At 44.4% G+C, this 14,856-nt stretch overlaps 1 protein-coding gene across 1 annotated transcript in view; it reads right to left on the bottom strand.

Moving 5' to 3' along the window:
- LCP2 (lymphocyte cytosolic protein 2) overlaps positions 1–14,160 on the bottom strand; it is a 50,758-nt gene extending 36,598 nt beyond the window's left edge. The window contains exons 1-3 of the mRNA XM_010364883.2: positions 13,852–14,160; positions 9,604–9,666; positions 5,560–5,606 (exon numbers count right to left, since the gene is read on the bottom strand). Of these exons, the coding sequence (XP_010363185.2) occupies positions 5,560–5,606; positions 9,604–9,666; positions 13,852–13,929 (188 nt within the window). The 5' untranslated portion in view covers positions 13,930–14,160. The remainder of the gene's footprint in view (positions 1–5,559; positions 5,607–9,603; positions 9,667–13,851) is intronic.
- Between the last annotated feature and the right edge of the window lie 696 nt (positions 14,161–14,856).

The raw sequence follows: 14,856 nt of genomic DNA, 5'->3' as shown, positions 1-14,856 counted from the left end.
TGCTGCCTCCTTTAATGTTCCCCATTCCTTAGAAGTTAGCTCTTTACCCTTCTACAGACAAGGAAGCTGAGGCTGATTGCTTAAATGACTTCTCCGAGGTCCTACAGCTGGTGGGAGGCAAAGTCAGCTTTAGAGCCTGGATCTCCCTCACTCCAAAACCCTCCGTCCTCTCTATTCTTTAATCTCTCCTCTCCAGAAAGATACAATAGTTAAAAAACTAAAATTGCTCTAATTGGGATTTTACATAAAGCAAGAATAGCCAACACTTATTCAGTGCATATTGTTATTTTCCCAATATTTCCCCTAATTTTCCCATTAACCCTCTGAGGTAGGTTCTATCATTATTCACATTATATAGATGAGGAAGCTGAGGCTCGGAGAGCTGAGCTAACTTGCCCTCAAGTCTACGGCCTGTGAATGGAAGGATTGGATTTCAAGCATCTGACCTCAGAGCCTGAGCTTTTTCTCACTAAGCTCTCCTATCTGCCTGTTTATACTCAAAATAATAGCACTTAAAATTGGTGGGCTTGTACAGTCTCTGTAACCCATTCTTTCCTCTTACAGTTTAGGAAGCTGAGGGTGGTCGAGGGATGTGTCCCAGGTCACATAAGTCATTGGAAATAGAGCTGGAATTGGTCCTTGTTACACACTTCTGCCAAGAGGGACAGTGAGTCTCTAAGTCACCTCATTAGGGCAGCCTGGACCTTCCCTTGATATCTTCTCCATCGTTCTCCACGTTAACCTTTCATGTTCTGTGGGCAGGCCTCATAGTCTTTCTAGGGGGCACATTCAAACACATAGGAGGAGGGGATTCCATCACAGGCCAAGTTTTTGTTTCAGTTTTCAGAGAGCTAAAGAAATATCCCACCCCAGCCTGTTCGCAACATGTTTATAATTCTCCCGTTCACACTAACCAGAAGCCATTTCCTACCCCTGCCACCTTCTCCAGGCTCTCAAAAAAGCCAGAAGACATCAGCTGAGCTTAGCCTTAAGGTGAAAAAGTATCTTCCAAGTTGAAAGTGACTTCTTTATCTCTGTCCTTCCACTGTTCTGATTAAATCTCTTCCATCCTCCCATCTTCACACAGCGCTAGGGTAGGCTCTTAGCTCATTGGCAGGATCTTGGTCACTACCAACTAACTTGGTCCCATGTCCCCAGCTGGGCTGTCCTCCAAATCATCACTTACATGTCCTGGACAGAGATAAGACACAAATTTACCTTGATGCTTACTTCACCAACACTCTCTGGCTCCTGAGAACGACTCATGGGACCTTGATAAATTGTGGCACATGGCCCCCAACCAGTCACTTCAGCCTCTTTGCTTTCCACTCCCCCAGGTATACGCCCCAGCTGCTCTGCCCCACTGGTCGTTCCACCAGGCACACTGAGTGGTGCCTCTGTAATATGTTCCCATTTCTAGAATGTCCTACAATCCATCCTTCCTATTTCGAGATTTAACTTAGGGTCCCTTCCTCCCTTGTCTGCCCTGAATACTCTGGGGAAAATTACTCCTGCCTTCCTGCTAGCGCTTGAACTTGTGCATGCATGCACCATTGCACTGTTGTAATTGTAGTATAATTGCTTTGCTTGTCGATCTGACCTCCCTTTAGAATGTGAGTGTCCTGAGGATGAGGATTCTGTCCCATATCTTTGTAGCCTGAGTAATTTTAACAAAGGCCTAACACATTGTAGTTATCTAATAGCAGTTCACTAAATAACTAAAGTATTATGGAACTATTAATCTTGTATAGGGACCACAAGATGCAAACTCCAATGCCCTCAGGGGCCATGTACATACATAGACCTACACAGTTACCGTTTCTGGCATTCTTCATTCCTATGTACACGTCCAGGTTAATATCTGGTGTCACTTCCTTTCTGCTTGAAGGACTTTTAAAAAGCACCTGTGGCAGTACAGTTCAGATTCTGTGTGTCTGAAAAAGTCTTTATTTCGTCTTCATTTTTGAAAGATATTTTTGCCTAGTATTGAACTCTAGGTTGACAATATTTTTCTTTTGCTCTTTTACTTTCGAGAAAGCTGCTGTGATCCTTACATTTGTTCCTTTGTATGTAACATGTCTCTTTTTTTTCTGACTGCTTTTAAGATTTTCTTTTTATCATTAATTTTGAGCAATTTGATTATGATGTACCTCAGAGCTAGTTTTCTTCCTATTTCTTACATTTGGGGTTCGTTGAGCCTCTTGGATCTGTGGGTTTATAATTTGCATCCAGTTTGCAACATTTTTAGCCATTATGTCTTCAAGTGTTTTATTTCTGTCTCTTCTACCCCGCTCACATACGCATTCTTTCCTCTCCTTTGGGGACTTTAGACATATATTTGGCTCTTTGAAATTGTCCCAAAATTCCTTGATGCTTTTTTTTTTTTTTTTTTTTTTTTGATGGAGTCTTGCCCTGTCACCCAGACTGGAGTATAGTGGCGCAATCTCAGTTCACTGCAGCCTCCATCTCCCAGGTTCAAGTGATTCTCTTGCCTCAGTTTCTTGACTAGCTGGGACTACAGGTGCCTGCCACCATACCTGGTGAATTTTTGTATTTTTAGTAGAGATGGGGTTTTGCGATATTGGCCAGGCTGGTCTCAAAATCCTGATCTCAAGTGATCCGTCCACCTCAACCTCCCAAAGTGCTGGGATTACAGGCGTGAGCCACCGTGCCCAGTCCCTTGATGCTCTTTTCAGTGTTTTGTTTTAGTTTTTTTCTCTGTGTGCTTCAATGTGGACAATTTCTATGACCGTATCTTCATGTTTACTACTATTTTCTTTTGCAATGTCTAATCTGCTGTTAATCCCAAGCAGTGCATTTCTAATCTCAGATTTTATAGTTTACATTTCTAGAGGTTCTGTTTGGGTTTTTTTTTTTTTTTTTAATTTCCTATGCCTAAATTTAACTTTTAGAACACATGAAATACACTCAACATTCTCTTTGTCTGCTCATTTTAATCTCTGTGTCAGTTATGGGTCAGTTTTGATGTTTTAGTTTTTCTCCTCGTTGTGGGTTATATTTTCCTGCTTGTTTGCATGCTTGTTAGTCTCTGATTAGATGCCTAATATCATAAATGTAATTTGTTGGGTAGTGAATATTTTTACCTTCCTATAAATAGTTTTAAGTTTTGTTCTGAGATGTAGTTAAGTTACTTAGAAGCAGTTTGTTTCCTTTGGGTCTTTCTTTTAAGGTTTTCTAGCCAGGATCAGAACAATTTTTAGATTAGGGCTAATTATTCCCCACTACTAAGGCAAGATCCTTCTAGGCATGCTACCCAATGACTGTGAATCTCCGGGTTTTCCAGTCATGCTGGAAAGGCACCATTTCCAGCCCTGTGAGTGGCTACTCTTTCCTCCAGTACTGTTGGGTAGTTCTTTTGCCACCTACAGGTAGTCTCTTCTTTCATGCATGGACTGATCTGTGCTCTGCTAAAGAGGGGCCCCTCTGAAGCTCTCCAGAATGCTGTCTCTATGCAGCTCTCTCCTCTCTGACACCTGTTGAATGAACTGTAGGCTCCTGGACTCTCCGCTGCCTCCTCAACTCAAGTCGTCCACCAGACCCAGCACTGTGTTCCCTGCTCCTTGTGCCATGGCCTGGAGATTCTCAAAGCAGCAAGAAACCATAGGCTTCACCGCCTTTGTTTTCCATCCCTCGGTGTCTGATGCCCAATGTCTTGAAAATTGCTCTTTCATATATTTTGCCTGGTTATTTGGTTATTTCAGGTGGGAAAGTAAATCTGATCCCTGTTGCTTCATCTTTTTTGAAAGCCATGATATGAAATAAATGGTTGACGCACCTTAGGATGATCCCTCAGGGAATGGTGGGACCCTGGTGAACTGGGGAGCGCAAATCCCAACTAAACAGGCAGCAGACATCAGATCCGGCTGACTATTGCCACAGTAGAATATATGCCCTCAATTGCCACATCTTTCACTTGTTTCTAAAGAGGCTGGATTTTGTGAAACTTTTCCTGATTTCAAAGCAGTGGTCACCAAACTTACACCTGCAGCCTGGGACTGGCCCACCAGCCACCAATTCTGATACCTGTGTGTAAAGATCCCTATTTTGCAAACAACTATGATTTATCTCTACAACATCGCATTTCTGCAATCATAGAAATGTTCCGTATCTGTACTCTCCAGCATAGTAGTCACCAGCTATACATAGCTATTAAAATGTGGCTAGTGCCTCAGGGGAATGAATTTTAAATTTAATTTAAATTGAAGTAGCCACATGTGGTTAGAGGATATCCTTAGAAAGCTCAAGCCATCTTCAACAACATGTGTCCCTGGAGATAGACAGCACCAAAGGCAAATCCTTATTCCTCTCTTTTCCTTCCCGCTTCCAGACAAGGGAAAGCCTATAGTCATGCTAAAAATAGTCTCCTTAATTGAGCTGCCAGCATTCTTACCTATTCATGAGATCTCCCCACCTCCTAGTCCTTTGGCCTACTCCCTTTTATTATGATGAGCTCTGAGACCCTTAGAGTAAGAGAAGGGTCCTCACAGAATGTCCAGAGAAGAGAACTCAAACTGGTAACACACAGACTATATGTAGCCCTTAGGTGTGTTTACTGTGGCATTCACAATATTTAAAACATTTGAACCAATGTTTAAAAATTGAGATATATCACATGAAACCCATGTTTCTAGTTATTCTTGATAAATTTGAAGATTGGACATTGTTGGGTCCACACTGGCTGGAGCTGAGGAGCTGCTGCACTCTTTGAATGGAACATATGATATCTGATTTGCCACAGTCCCCACCATTCTCTATTGTTTCACCAACAATGAGGCTTTGCGATGGTTACTTTTTTCATCATATGATAACTGTGCTATTATTTTTCTTATAATGGAGAAATAGTTCATCATACAGAATGTTTACCACTGTTTTGTCCAATGATGATAAAACAAAACAAAACAACAGGGCTTTGTGTGCCAATTTTACACATTTATAGTGGGCTCCTGCAGGTATTTGAGTGTGTGAGACCTTTACTAGGGGGATGAAAAATACATGGCATGACATGCATACGGCAACTTCCCATTTCAGCACCTATGGCAGACATGAATAATCAATCACAGCTCCCTTTCCTTGGGATTCTTCTCAACATAACCTCCCTGGCAGCACTCAGTATCGACACATAATCATGTCCATTGCCGTCATCTGGTTCAGCTCTCATTTTACTGTGTGAGAAATGGAGGTCAAGAAAACTTAAGCCATCACTGAGTCAATGGTGATGCCACAATGAAACCTTGACACTGGTGCTATTTTCACAGGCCCAAGCACCCCATGAGAAGAGAAGAAATGAAAACACGCGCCAAAGTTGGGCTTGTTTTTGGCAAGAGCATCCAGGTCGCCAGCTGGGCTGGATCTGTGACTTCTGTTTTCCAGCTCTTCATGTAACTTCTGTTCCCCACATCCTGCCCTTGCCCTCATCCTTCCTACTTGCTTTCTTATTTCAAGCCAACAATGATATAGAACCGACCCAGCCCCCACGCACACCACTCCCTATTCCCACCTCTGCTCCCAGATCACCCATAGAGTTGGAGGAGTACTTACGGCACCCGGAGCTTGGGGAACTTCTGGATGTCATTTTCTGTCAGGTTCTGAAATGAAGACACATATGGCAGGCAGGTTACAACCCACAGAAAGGGCTTTGGGTAGGAGGGGAAGAGTGATATGTGAAACAATACAGGGGGTGGCGGGGACTGTGGCAAACGGAGGAGAAAGCTCCCGGCCCACCCACCCTCCCAAAGTGGGCAGCCTCTAGATGTTTTGCCTAAAAGCCTGTGGGCCTGGTGTTGCTAGAGCTGCTTTTTCAAAGGGAATCCTTACATCTGGGTTTTATGTGAAATGCTCTGAGTTCCAAATGTTGACAAATAATTTTGACTAAAACACTGTGAGAGCTAAATCTGTGAAACCAAACAACTTGTTTTGTGGGCTGCATTTGGCCATGTTGTGACCTCTTCCCTACACCCCAGACCTCAGGCCCTCTCAGTCTCCACAAGGTCAGCTGCAGAGAAGCCAGCCTGGAGCATTGTGTGCCTCTTTTACCGACATCACACCCCGGAGAGCCTCTTTCACCAGGGTTATTGGTAGAATTCTCAAGATATGGGGATGCCATGCAAAGGCTTTCCTGAGGGAACTGAGAAGGGAGAGGAGAAAGAAACTCATATTTGTCAAGAACTAACCCTGGGCCTCTGCCTCTTAACACCTTAGTGAATCCTCACATCAACTCTGTGATGCAGGAGTTGTGCATCCCATTCCGCAAGTGAGAAAGCCGAGGCTCAGGGATATGAAGGGGATTTCCCCTCGTGGGGAATGAGCTGGGGCTGGAATTCCACTCTATGACATCCACAATCTATTTTCTTCCTGCAAACCTCCATCCTACCATGCCTGATCCTTTTGAGGGCCCCTGTGCCCTATGTTGGAAGGGAAGACCTGGATTTCATTCAGGGCAGTAATGTGCTTGTTCAAAATATTTAACTCCCCAGACTCCCTTGCAGAGGGTGGAGGTCACATGACTCTGCTGTGGACAGTAAGATACAACCACAGTCTGCTGGATGGAGCTCCTGGAAAAGTTACTACTTTCCTGGAAAAAAGGGAGCATGCATTTACCATTCACCATACACCTTCTCCTCTTTGCCTTTCTCCCCTCCTCCCTGCCTTTCTCCCATATCTCCCTGGAGATATGATGCCTAGAGGTGAAGTGGCCAACTCATAACCATTAGGACAGAAGTCACAGGCTTTTCCATAGGTTAGATGAAGGCTAGGTTCTTGATGACTTCCTTCACCATCGCCAAGCACCCCCCTATACATTTCTTATTACTTGAAACAGACTGACCCTTATTTGGTTAGGCCACTGTGGTCAGGTTTCTGCAACATGGGTCACATGCCTTCCCAGCTGACACAGGTCTCAAGCTCCTTTTCTCTTCTTTTTATACCTTGAGGAAGCATAGCTTCTACCAGATAAGGATCTATCCTTTTCAATGGAAAACAAAAATGGCAAAGAAAGAAAGAAAGAAGGGAGAGAGAGAGAGAGAAAGAAAGAAAGAAAAGAAAAGAAGGAAAAGGAAGGAAGAAGAAAGAAAGAAAGAAAAAAAAAGAAAGAAAGAAGAAAGAAAGAAAAGAAAGAAAGAAAGAAAAGAAAAAGAAAGAAAGAGGAAAAGAAAAGAAAGAAAGAAAAGAAAAAAGGAAGGAAAGAAAGAAGAAAGAAGGAAAGAAAGAGAAAGAGATGGAGAGAGGGAAGGAAGGAAGGAAAGAAAGAGAGAGGGAGAAGAAAGAAGAAAGGGAAGGAAAGGAAAGGGGAAAGAGGGAAGAGGAGAGGGGAGGACAAGGGAGGGGAGGGAGGAAGGAAGGAAGGAGGGAGGGAAGGAAGGAAGGAGGGAAGGAAGGAAGGAAGGAAGGAGGGAAGGAAGGAAGGAAGGAAGGAGGGAGGGAAGGAAGGAAGGAAGGAAGGAAGGAAGGAAGGAAGGAAGGAAGGAAGAAAGGAAAGAAGGAAGGAAGGAAGGAAGTTAGGAAAATAACTAGGGCCTTTCACTTTTGCCTTCAATAGCAGAGTGGCCCTGGAATTACAGAGCTGGGAAGGGTGATAGATGAGTAATTAGAGCTTAGATCAAGCGTCCCCAGTTGTATCCAGCACACCTGTGGTGGAGGGTGGGTTTCAGCAGAAGCTGCCTTTACATCTCCCAGTTGCTGGGACAGGCACTGGATTCTGCTTCCTTTCTTCTGGTTCCTATCACCCTACTTTCCACTTCCTCCTCTTCATACAATGAACAGAATGTGCCACATTGTCTGAAGAACTGATAGAGGACTGATTGGAGCAGAGGAAACATAGCTGCCTAGATACCATCTCTCAAACAACCCTGTTCTACCAGGCCTGACACTCCCACCGGGACTGTTGTGGGGAATCACAGAGCTGGGAGGGGTCATCACCCACTATGACCCAGTCCACCTGTGCTCAGTCAACAGGGTAGGAAGCAAGGCAGGCTGAGAGAGGTCAAGTGCTTGCTCAGGGTGACCCAGGCAACAGGGCCTCGCAGGCACCATCTGCAAAGATGTCTTCCTCCCTTTCCGTTCAACTGTGATAAGTCTCTGTTCTCAGTGCTAATAGCACCAGAATGAAATATTTGGGTTTAGCAATAATTTGCAAGAATAGCACTAAAACTCCAGGAATTCTACTGACTCAAATCTCACTACGAATAAAAAATATTGTTAAAAACTCAAATGGTATTAGACTAAATTAAGTGTATGCTTTAGTTCAATTACGAGGTCTGTGACATAGAACAAATCACATCACACCTCTGCATGTGTTTCCTCATCTGCAAATGAGGTAGTTGGAAACCTTTCTGAACATACGTTTCTGCTATAAAACAAGTTTCTAGAAGGCAGAAATCGTATCTTAACCATTTCTCTATCCCCACCACCTATAATGCTCTCCAGTACGTAAAAGTAGCTCAGGAAACTGCTTGTCAAGTGAACCAATAGGCAGATGAATGAATGATTTAGGTGGACAGTGAGTAAACATGTCTTACATGGCACCTGGAAGCAAAACTGAGACCAATAGGAGCACAGGTTAGTTTCAGCATAAGACTTGAGAGCTGCCTAGAAAGGGCCAGATGACTGTGGGTAGTGGCAAGCTCACCATCACTGAAGGAATTCAAGAAGATGTTGGTAGCAGAGATGTAATATAAGAAATGGATTGGTGTTCTCTGGGGGCAAGCTGGAGCTGTGATCTCTCTGGTCTCGTCCAAATGGCCTGAAGTCTCATGGTCAAGTTCCCTTACTGACAATGTCTTACAGGGAGACACAACTTAGCTTACTCTGCTCACTCTGAATTTAAATTAGGAACATCTACTCCCATGAGACCCTTGAAGTCTTGTTTTCAAACAGTAAAGCAAAGTTCCCAGAAAAGATGGGTTGGTGCAGTCAGGGTCTTTCTTAACCCATGGGCAAAGGTGTCATTTCAGGGAAAATGCTCAAACCACCTCCCCGACCACAACCTAGCACCTCTGCCCCCACCATTAAAGCTGCATCATTTTCCCTTTAATGGCTTAGTCTTTAATATACATCTGCACCTTGGTCTTAGACTTCAAGCTTTTTGAAGTATAATACAGTGGAGACAGCCATATCACATGTGTGTTTGATACAACATCAGCTTTATGAATCTGGTAGTGAGAAAGAAGGAAGTAATTGAAACAATGAGGGGGATGCCATCCTTTATTTCACTCATGAGTATGTGCTCCAGAGTGAGAAATGGGAGGTGAGAAGCTTCTATTCGCCCATATGGTCCTTCTTCCCCTTGGGCTTCTCAAAGGATGGATGGCATTTAAATAGATTTTCCAGATTTTTTTTACTATACTTGGATTCCTCTTTAAAGAGGAAGTGGAAGATCAGAGAGGGATTCTGGATGGTAGGATCCTGAGAGGTAGTGAGAGAGGGGGCCTACCAAATTTCTGGAGAAGGCAAAGGGCTGTGTGGGGATCCTAAAGACAGGCATTGACCATGGGTGTCCCCGGGGAAAGGGTAGGGCAGTTGGCCCTGCAGCCGTGGGGAAAAGTGCCGAACAGTCTTGGTTTGTGTGTTGGACTAGCCAGAGCTTACCAAGAAGCGAGCCCCATCGATGTGGTACTTCTTCACTGCCTTCTCACAGTCCTTATAGTTGAGCTGCAAAGAGAAGAGGAAGGTGTTGTCAGTGACGGGCAGGCTCATACCATTGGTTCCTCTCCCTTGTCTACCCCAGAAACTTAGCACTTTGCGGTACTTGTGGCTAGCCAGGCTCCCCACTGCCCTCCCTTGGCTAACAGAGGGCCCAGTCCCCACCTCAGCCTCGCTTTCACTACCCCCTTGGGACTGCCTGAAATGGAGAAATTGCCTTGCTCTAAGGCTTCGGGGCCAACCCTTCCAGAAAGACTGCCTTCAAGGCATGCAGAGCTCTGCCCTATGCTCCTCAGGAAGGTAGAGGGGCTGAAAGAAGAAAAGAAATACCATCCATTGTCTCGATGCCCAGAGACAACCTCAGTGTTTCTTTCAATGCTTTCTTCCTAGCATGTTTCTAAACATAATTGAGGTTATGATTTAGATTCAATCTCATTATCCTGACTTTTTTTTCCTCTTAAATTACCTGAAAGGATAATATAAATACTGCCTAGTGTTATGCAAACTCAATTTAAACATTATTTTTAATGACCACAACATTATTTAATCATTCCCTTATTGCTGGGCGTTTAGATTATTTACCAAACTGCTGTTTCAATAATGATAATAAAAATGACTAACAATTATCGAAAGCTTTCTGTATGGCAGGCACTGGTCCAAGTGGTTAAACTAGTCTTCAATCATTTTACCCTCACATTTTGCAGATGGGGAATGAGAGACACAGACAGCAAGTAACTTGCATGAGGTTCCATGGATTTTAGGTGACAGGTTTCAGAAGAGGCTTTAATGTCTCTTTCAGAAATATTCCCCTTTTAATAACAGTATAACTTATATACGGTAAGTAAAATGAGCAAATGAAAACACAGCTTCATTTATTTGCAGTACATCATCCCAATCAAAATAGAGACCATCATGGATACTATTTTGCAAAACTTTTTCCTCCCTCTTTGAGATAAATTGTTTAAGTCAGAATCTCAGAACAGAGTTATATAGGATCCATATGAATGAGCATTTTTAAGACCTTGGTTATTTTCCTAAACCAATCAGCAATCAAATGAAGTGCTGGTTTCAACTTGTCCTCAACAGCATAAATGTTCACATTTGAAGTATCTCTCAGCTTGCTGCTTTGAGGTGGAGCATTTAAGGTTAAATGTTTCTCCTTGAGGATCCCAGGTTCTCCTCACAAGGGGTGGGGGGTGGGGGGGCTCATGGTTTGTGGCAGCCTTCTTTTGGAGCACATTTTAAACCATCTTTTTATCTTATAGCTGACAAATCCAAAGAATAAATACAATTGTTGTGATGTCTTAGCTTGGAAGGGCGGGATGAATACCATACTCAGAAAGCTGATTTCGAAGTTGATATTGAAAGCACGTCGCATCTGTGGAGCCCTGGTATCCACTTTATGTACAGGCAGTCGGGGGTAAGTGGTTCTTGGAAGAGTCAACTGCCTTTAATTCATCATCCTCACTGTTATCATGATCAGATAAACCAGATGATTTTGAAGAGTGCTAACTTTGTGTCTAGATCAGCAGAGAGTCCTGCAGACTGGGACCCAGGCATTTGATTCTGCTCCAGCAAGATCTGGGCTTGTGGACCTCAAATCTGTATTTTTAAGGAGCATAAAGTGGTCCAGAAAAGTTACCTGGATTTGTAGTAAGGAAGACTGAGGCCTCTAGAGGCAAAGAGGCTGGTCTAAGTTCACACAGTGTGCTGGGATACCAGCTGAGAGCCCACCTGGGATTAGGACACATAGCTCTGAGCCAGTGCCTCTCCACTGCATGACCCAAAGACGTTCTCCTGCAAGTCAAAAGGAATTGGACAGATTGAACAAATATACAACATGATCTCAGTCCTCAGGAGCTTATATTCCAGACACAGGATGAGGTACACATGTCAGAGACAAGAAGACACAAAATCCCACCAGTCTGCATTGGTGTCCCCAGCTAGGAGCCAGTTAATAGAGAAGGAAAAAGGGCAGATGGAACATGCATTAGGACCCATCTGTCTGCTGAGTGCCTTACACCCATCATTTCCTTTAATCCTCACAACCAGCCCACGGAGTTAGTTACTGTTCATATCTCTATTTCACTGATGAGGAAGTTGAGGCACAGAGAAGCAAAGCAACAATGGGAAAGTCACCAAGCTAGCAGGTGGCAGAGCCAGGGCAAGGTGTGTCTGACTCCAGAGCTGACTCGGGAGGTGACTCCAAGGGAGGCGTCTCCAGGAGAGGCCTGACCCCACTACTTGGGTAGAGTTTGCATCTGCAGATCAATCCTTTACATGTCATGATTGATGGCTGAGATCCATTCCTAAACAACTCTGCGGTCCATTCATTTGGTATTTTCTTTCAGGGGGCTGAGGTACTCAGAATCTGAGGGGTTTCTATCCAAGTCTGTGGAGAGACTAGGACTTCCACGATCACAGATTCACCTCAGCTCCTAGTTTCTCCCCTCAGTCCATTTATGCCAGAAGAAGGAACCTGCCTGGGTGCTGTAGATTTGTCCTGGGGTCTGAGATATCGAGGAAGAAAACTCTCCCTTCCCCCAGCTCAGGCACAGAGGTCTTCCTATACGATCCCTGACCCATGGTCCATCTCCCTGTACTGACGGGAGTTTTAGGGATCAATTCTCTGTTGCTCAATTGGATTGTGTAATTCTCCTGGTCACACCTGAAGGTCAGGCCTGTCTGTGCCTCTCAGCCCATTTCAAGTCTTTCTCTTCATAATTCTCAATTCCTTTCTTTTTCCTTTACCGAGGTAACGAGGTAACATGCCACTTTATTCCTTCTTGGCAAATTTTACCTTGTTGCCCTATCTTATTTGGTCTATATTTGAGAAAGATATTTAGAAACAACCTTCAAAAAACCAGTTGTGCAACAATATTTGCTGAAACCTAAGTTTATTATGACCTTGCAGAAGGAACAAAACAGAAATGAAAGCACTAAATGTGGCCAAAAAACCCCAAAAAAACAGGATCTGTGAGCTGCACCCCTACCATACCACACCTAGTTTAACATGTTCACATTTTCTTCTTCAGGTTGGGGTAGAACAGCTGTGACTATAAATGCCTTGGAACTGCGTAGACTCCAGGTTTGGCTATATGTCCTGGGAACCTCGTCTACCCACTTGAATCTCAATTTCCCCAGGAAAAACAGGAAGCTGAATTAGATGACTTCTACCATCTTAGCTTTACAATCTCATCTTTATGACAGTCTGGAATGTCAACAGAATCTGATGCCAGCCTGCAGGGATGAGGGTGTCAGAAGCTTAAATGTCTCTCACAAGGCATCTTACCGCATGGTCAGGGTAGAGGGACCCTAACTAAGTCATGTGGCTTGAGATCTGCCCAAGCAGATGTGTCGTCCCCTTCTGCCAGTGATCAAGCACAGGGATCCTTCAGTCTTTCTTCTAAGCCCAGAAGATAGGACAGCAACATTCTGGTCCCAGCACTGCCACAAGCCTCTTCCCCTCTAGGGGCCTCAGTTTTCATAGCTATAAATTGGGGCTCATATCAGTTTTCTGGCCTGCTTCACAAGACTCTCATAAAGCTACAAGGAGACTCTGCCCCAAGCAGGAGCTTGAGGACCCCCCCTCAGGGTTTTGAGCAGTGAAAGCCTAAATGCCGTGTCTGGCACCTGCTCATCTTAGTCCTCTAACCAGCCCTCCCACCCTGCCTATTCTTTCTCCCGCCTCCAGGACGCCATGTCTCCCCTTTCTAGTAAGGAGCGTTGATCTCATTAGCAGTTGCAACAGTTCTCTGCATCTCAGAGCATGGACTTTAAAACCAGATAGGTGTGACTTGAATCTTGCCTCTATCACATGTGGTCCCTAGGGCTTCGGACCATTTCAGTTTCCTGAGCTGACTTTACAGCTGAGTCAAGGGGATAACAATGCTGACCTCACAGGACAGTAGGGAGCATTAAATGGGATGGTGCCTGTGAAACACTGAATTCAAACCCTAGCACATAATAGGCACATACTCATTTGAGGGCTCCTGCTCACACCCTTCTCTCCAGAGCTCATTGCCAGGAAAACTCAGCAGTCTATATGGCGCTCACTCAACCAGTAAAGTTGCCATAGGGTTCCATTGCTATCTTATACACTTCCCACATTCTGCCCCAGTTCCATTGTCAAGCCTCAGTTCAGCCCACCAAAGGCACTATCCTCATGACCACTCATACAAGAGCAAGGCTCACCTTCTTGAAATAGTCAGCAAGGCTGTCAGGGTCCCAGCCCAGGACCTCTGAGCGAAAGGGCACATTCCTCAGTGCCATGGCTGCTCTCCCGGGAGGAAGCTCACAAGCTGAGCATGGGCGCTGCACCCATGGGCAGAGAAGCTCAAATCCAGAGCTCGGAGGCTTTCTTGGCTCTTCCAACTCCCTGCTACCCTGTGGAACACCCTTGTTGGAGCCGATGTCTTTTCTGCCGCAGCCAGATCCCAGAAAGCAACAACTTCCTCTGCGAACAAATATGGTCTCTTCTCAGAAAACGACTCAGCTAGTTTCCTTTACCACTTCCTCTGCTGGGCTCTAAATAAGTAAACAAGGAAGCCCAGCTCTGGGGACTTGAGATGCAGAGAGAGCCCCAGGGTTGGTAATTCCCCACTGACTCCAGTCACTACAACCCAGTAGGAGAGGCAATGGAGGGATCTTAAACTCCAGTGTGAGTCTGAGTATTTTTCCTTTAAACTCTGGGCACCCGTATGTCTACACGGCATTCTTGCTCAGCTGGGGCTTTGCAGACCAAAATCTATGCTGATGGTTGACCTGAAATACAGACAATTTCCCACATCAGTGAATTGCTGGAGCGTGGTCTTTTAATGCTTTCCAACCACCTTCCCCTCCCACCATCACTGGGATTCTTTCAGCTGCCTATTTACAGTTGTCATGAGAGGGTCCTCAAGGAATGAGTGAGTCAGGCACCCAGGGCTGAACAAAGTGCTGCACTGTGCGGACAGGGCTCAGTTTCTGATGTGACTATTTCTGTGCTATGCAACCTTAGGCAAGGACTTAAAAGCTGGGAATCTCAGTTTCCAAATCTGTATAATAGGAAAACAGTGATTCTTCATATACACATGAAACTTAGATGCATTTAACTAGACAAACCTAAAAAGAAAAATTAAAAAGCAAAAAAACTTAACGATTGCTATTGATAGTGTCATATATTCCATTCACTATTGTTTCCACAATATGTTTTATTCA

The sequence above is a fragment of the Rhinopithecus roxellana genome, chromosome 3 (assembly GCF_007565055.1).
Source record: "Rhinopithecus roxellana isolate Shanxi Qingling chromosome 3, ASM756505v1, whole genome shotgun sequence".
Classification (NCBI taxonomy): domain Eukaryota; kingdom Metazoa; phylum Chordata; class Mammalia; order Primates; family Cercopithecidae; genus Rhinopithecus; species Rhinopithecus roxellana.
The sequence above is the reverse complement of the archived record's forward strand: the minus strand, read 5'-3'. Positions and strand labels throughout refer to the sequence as shown.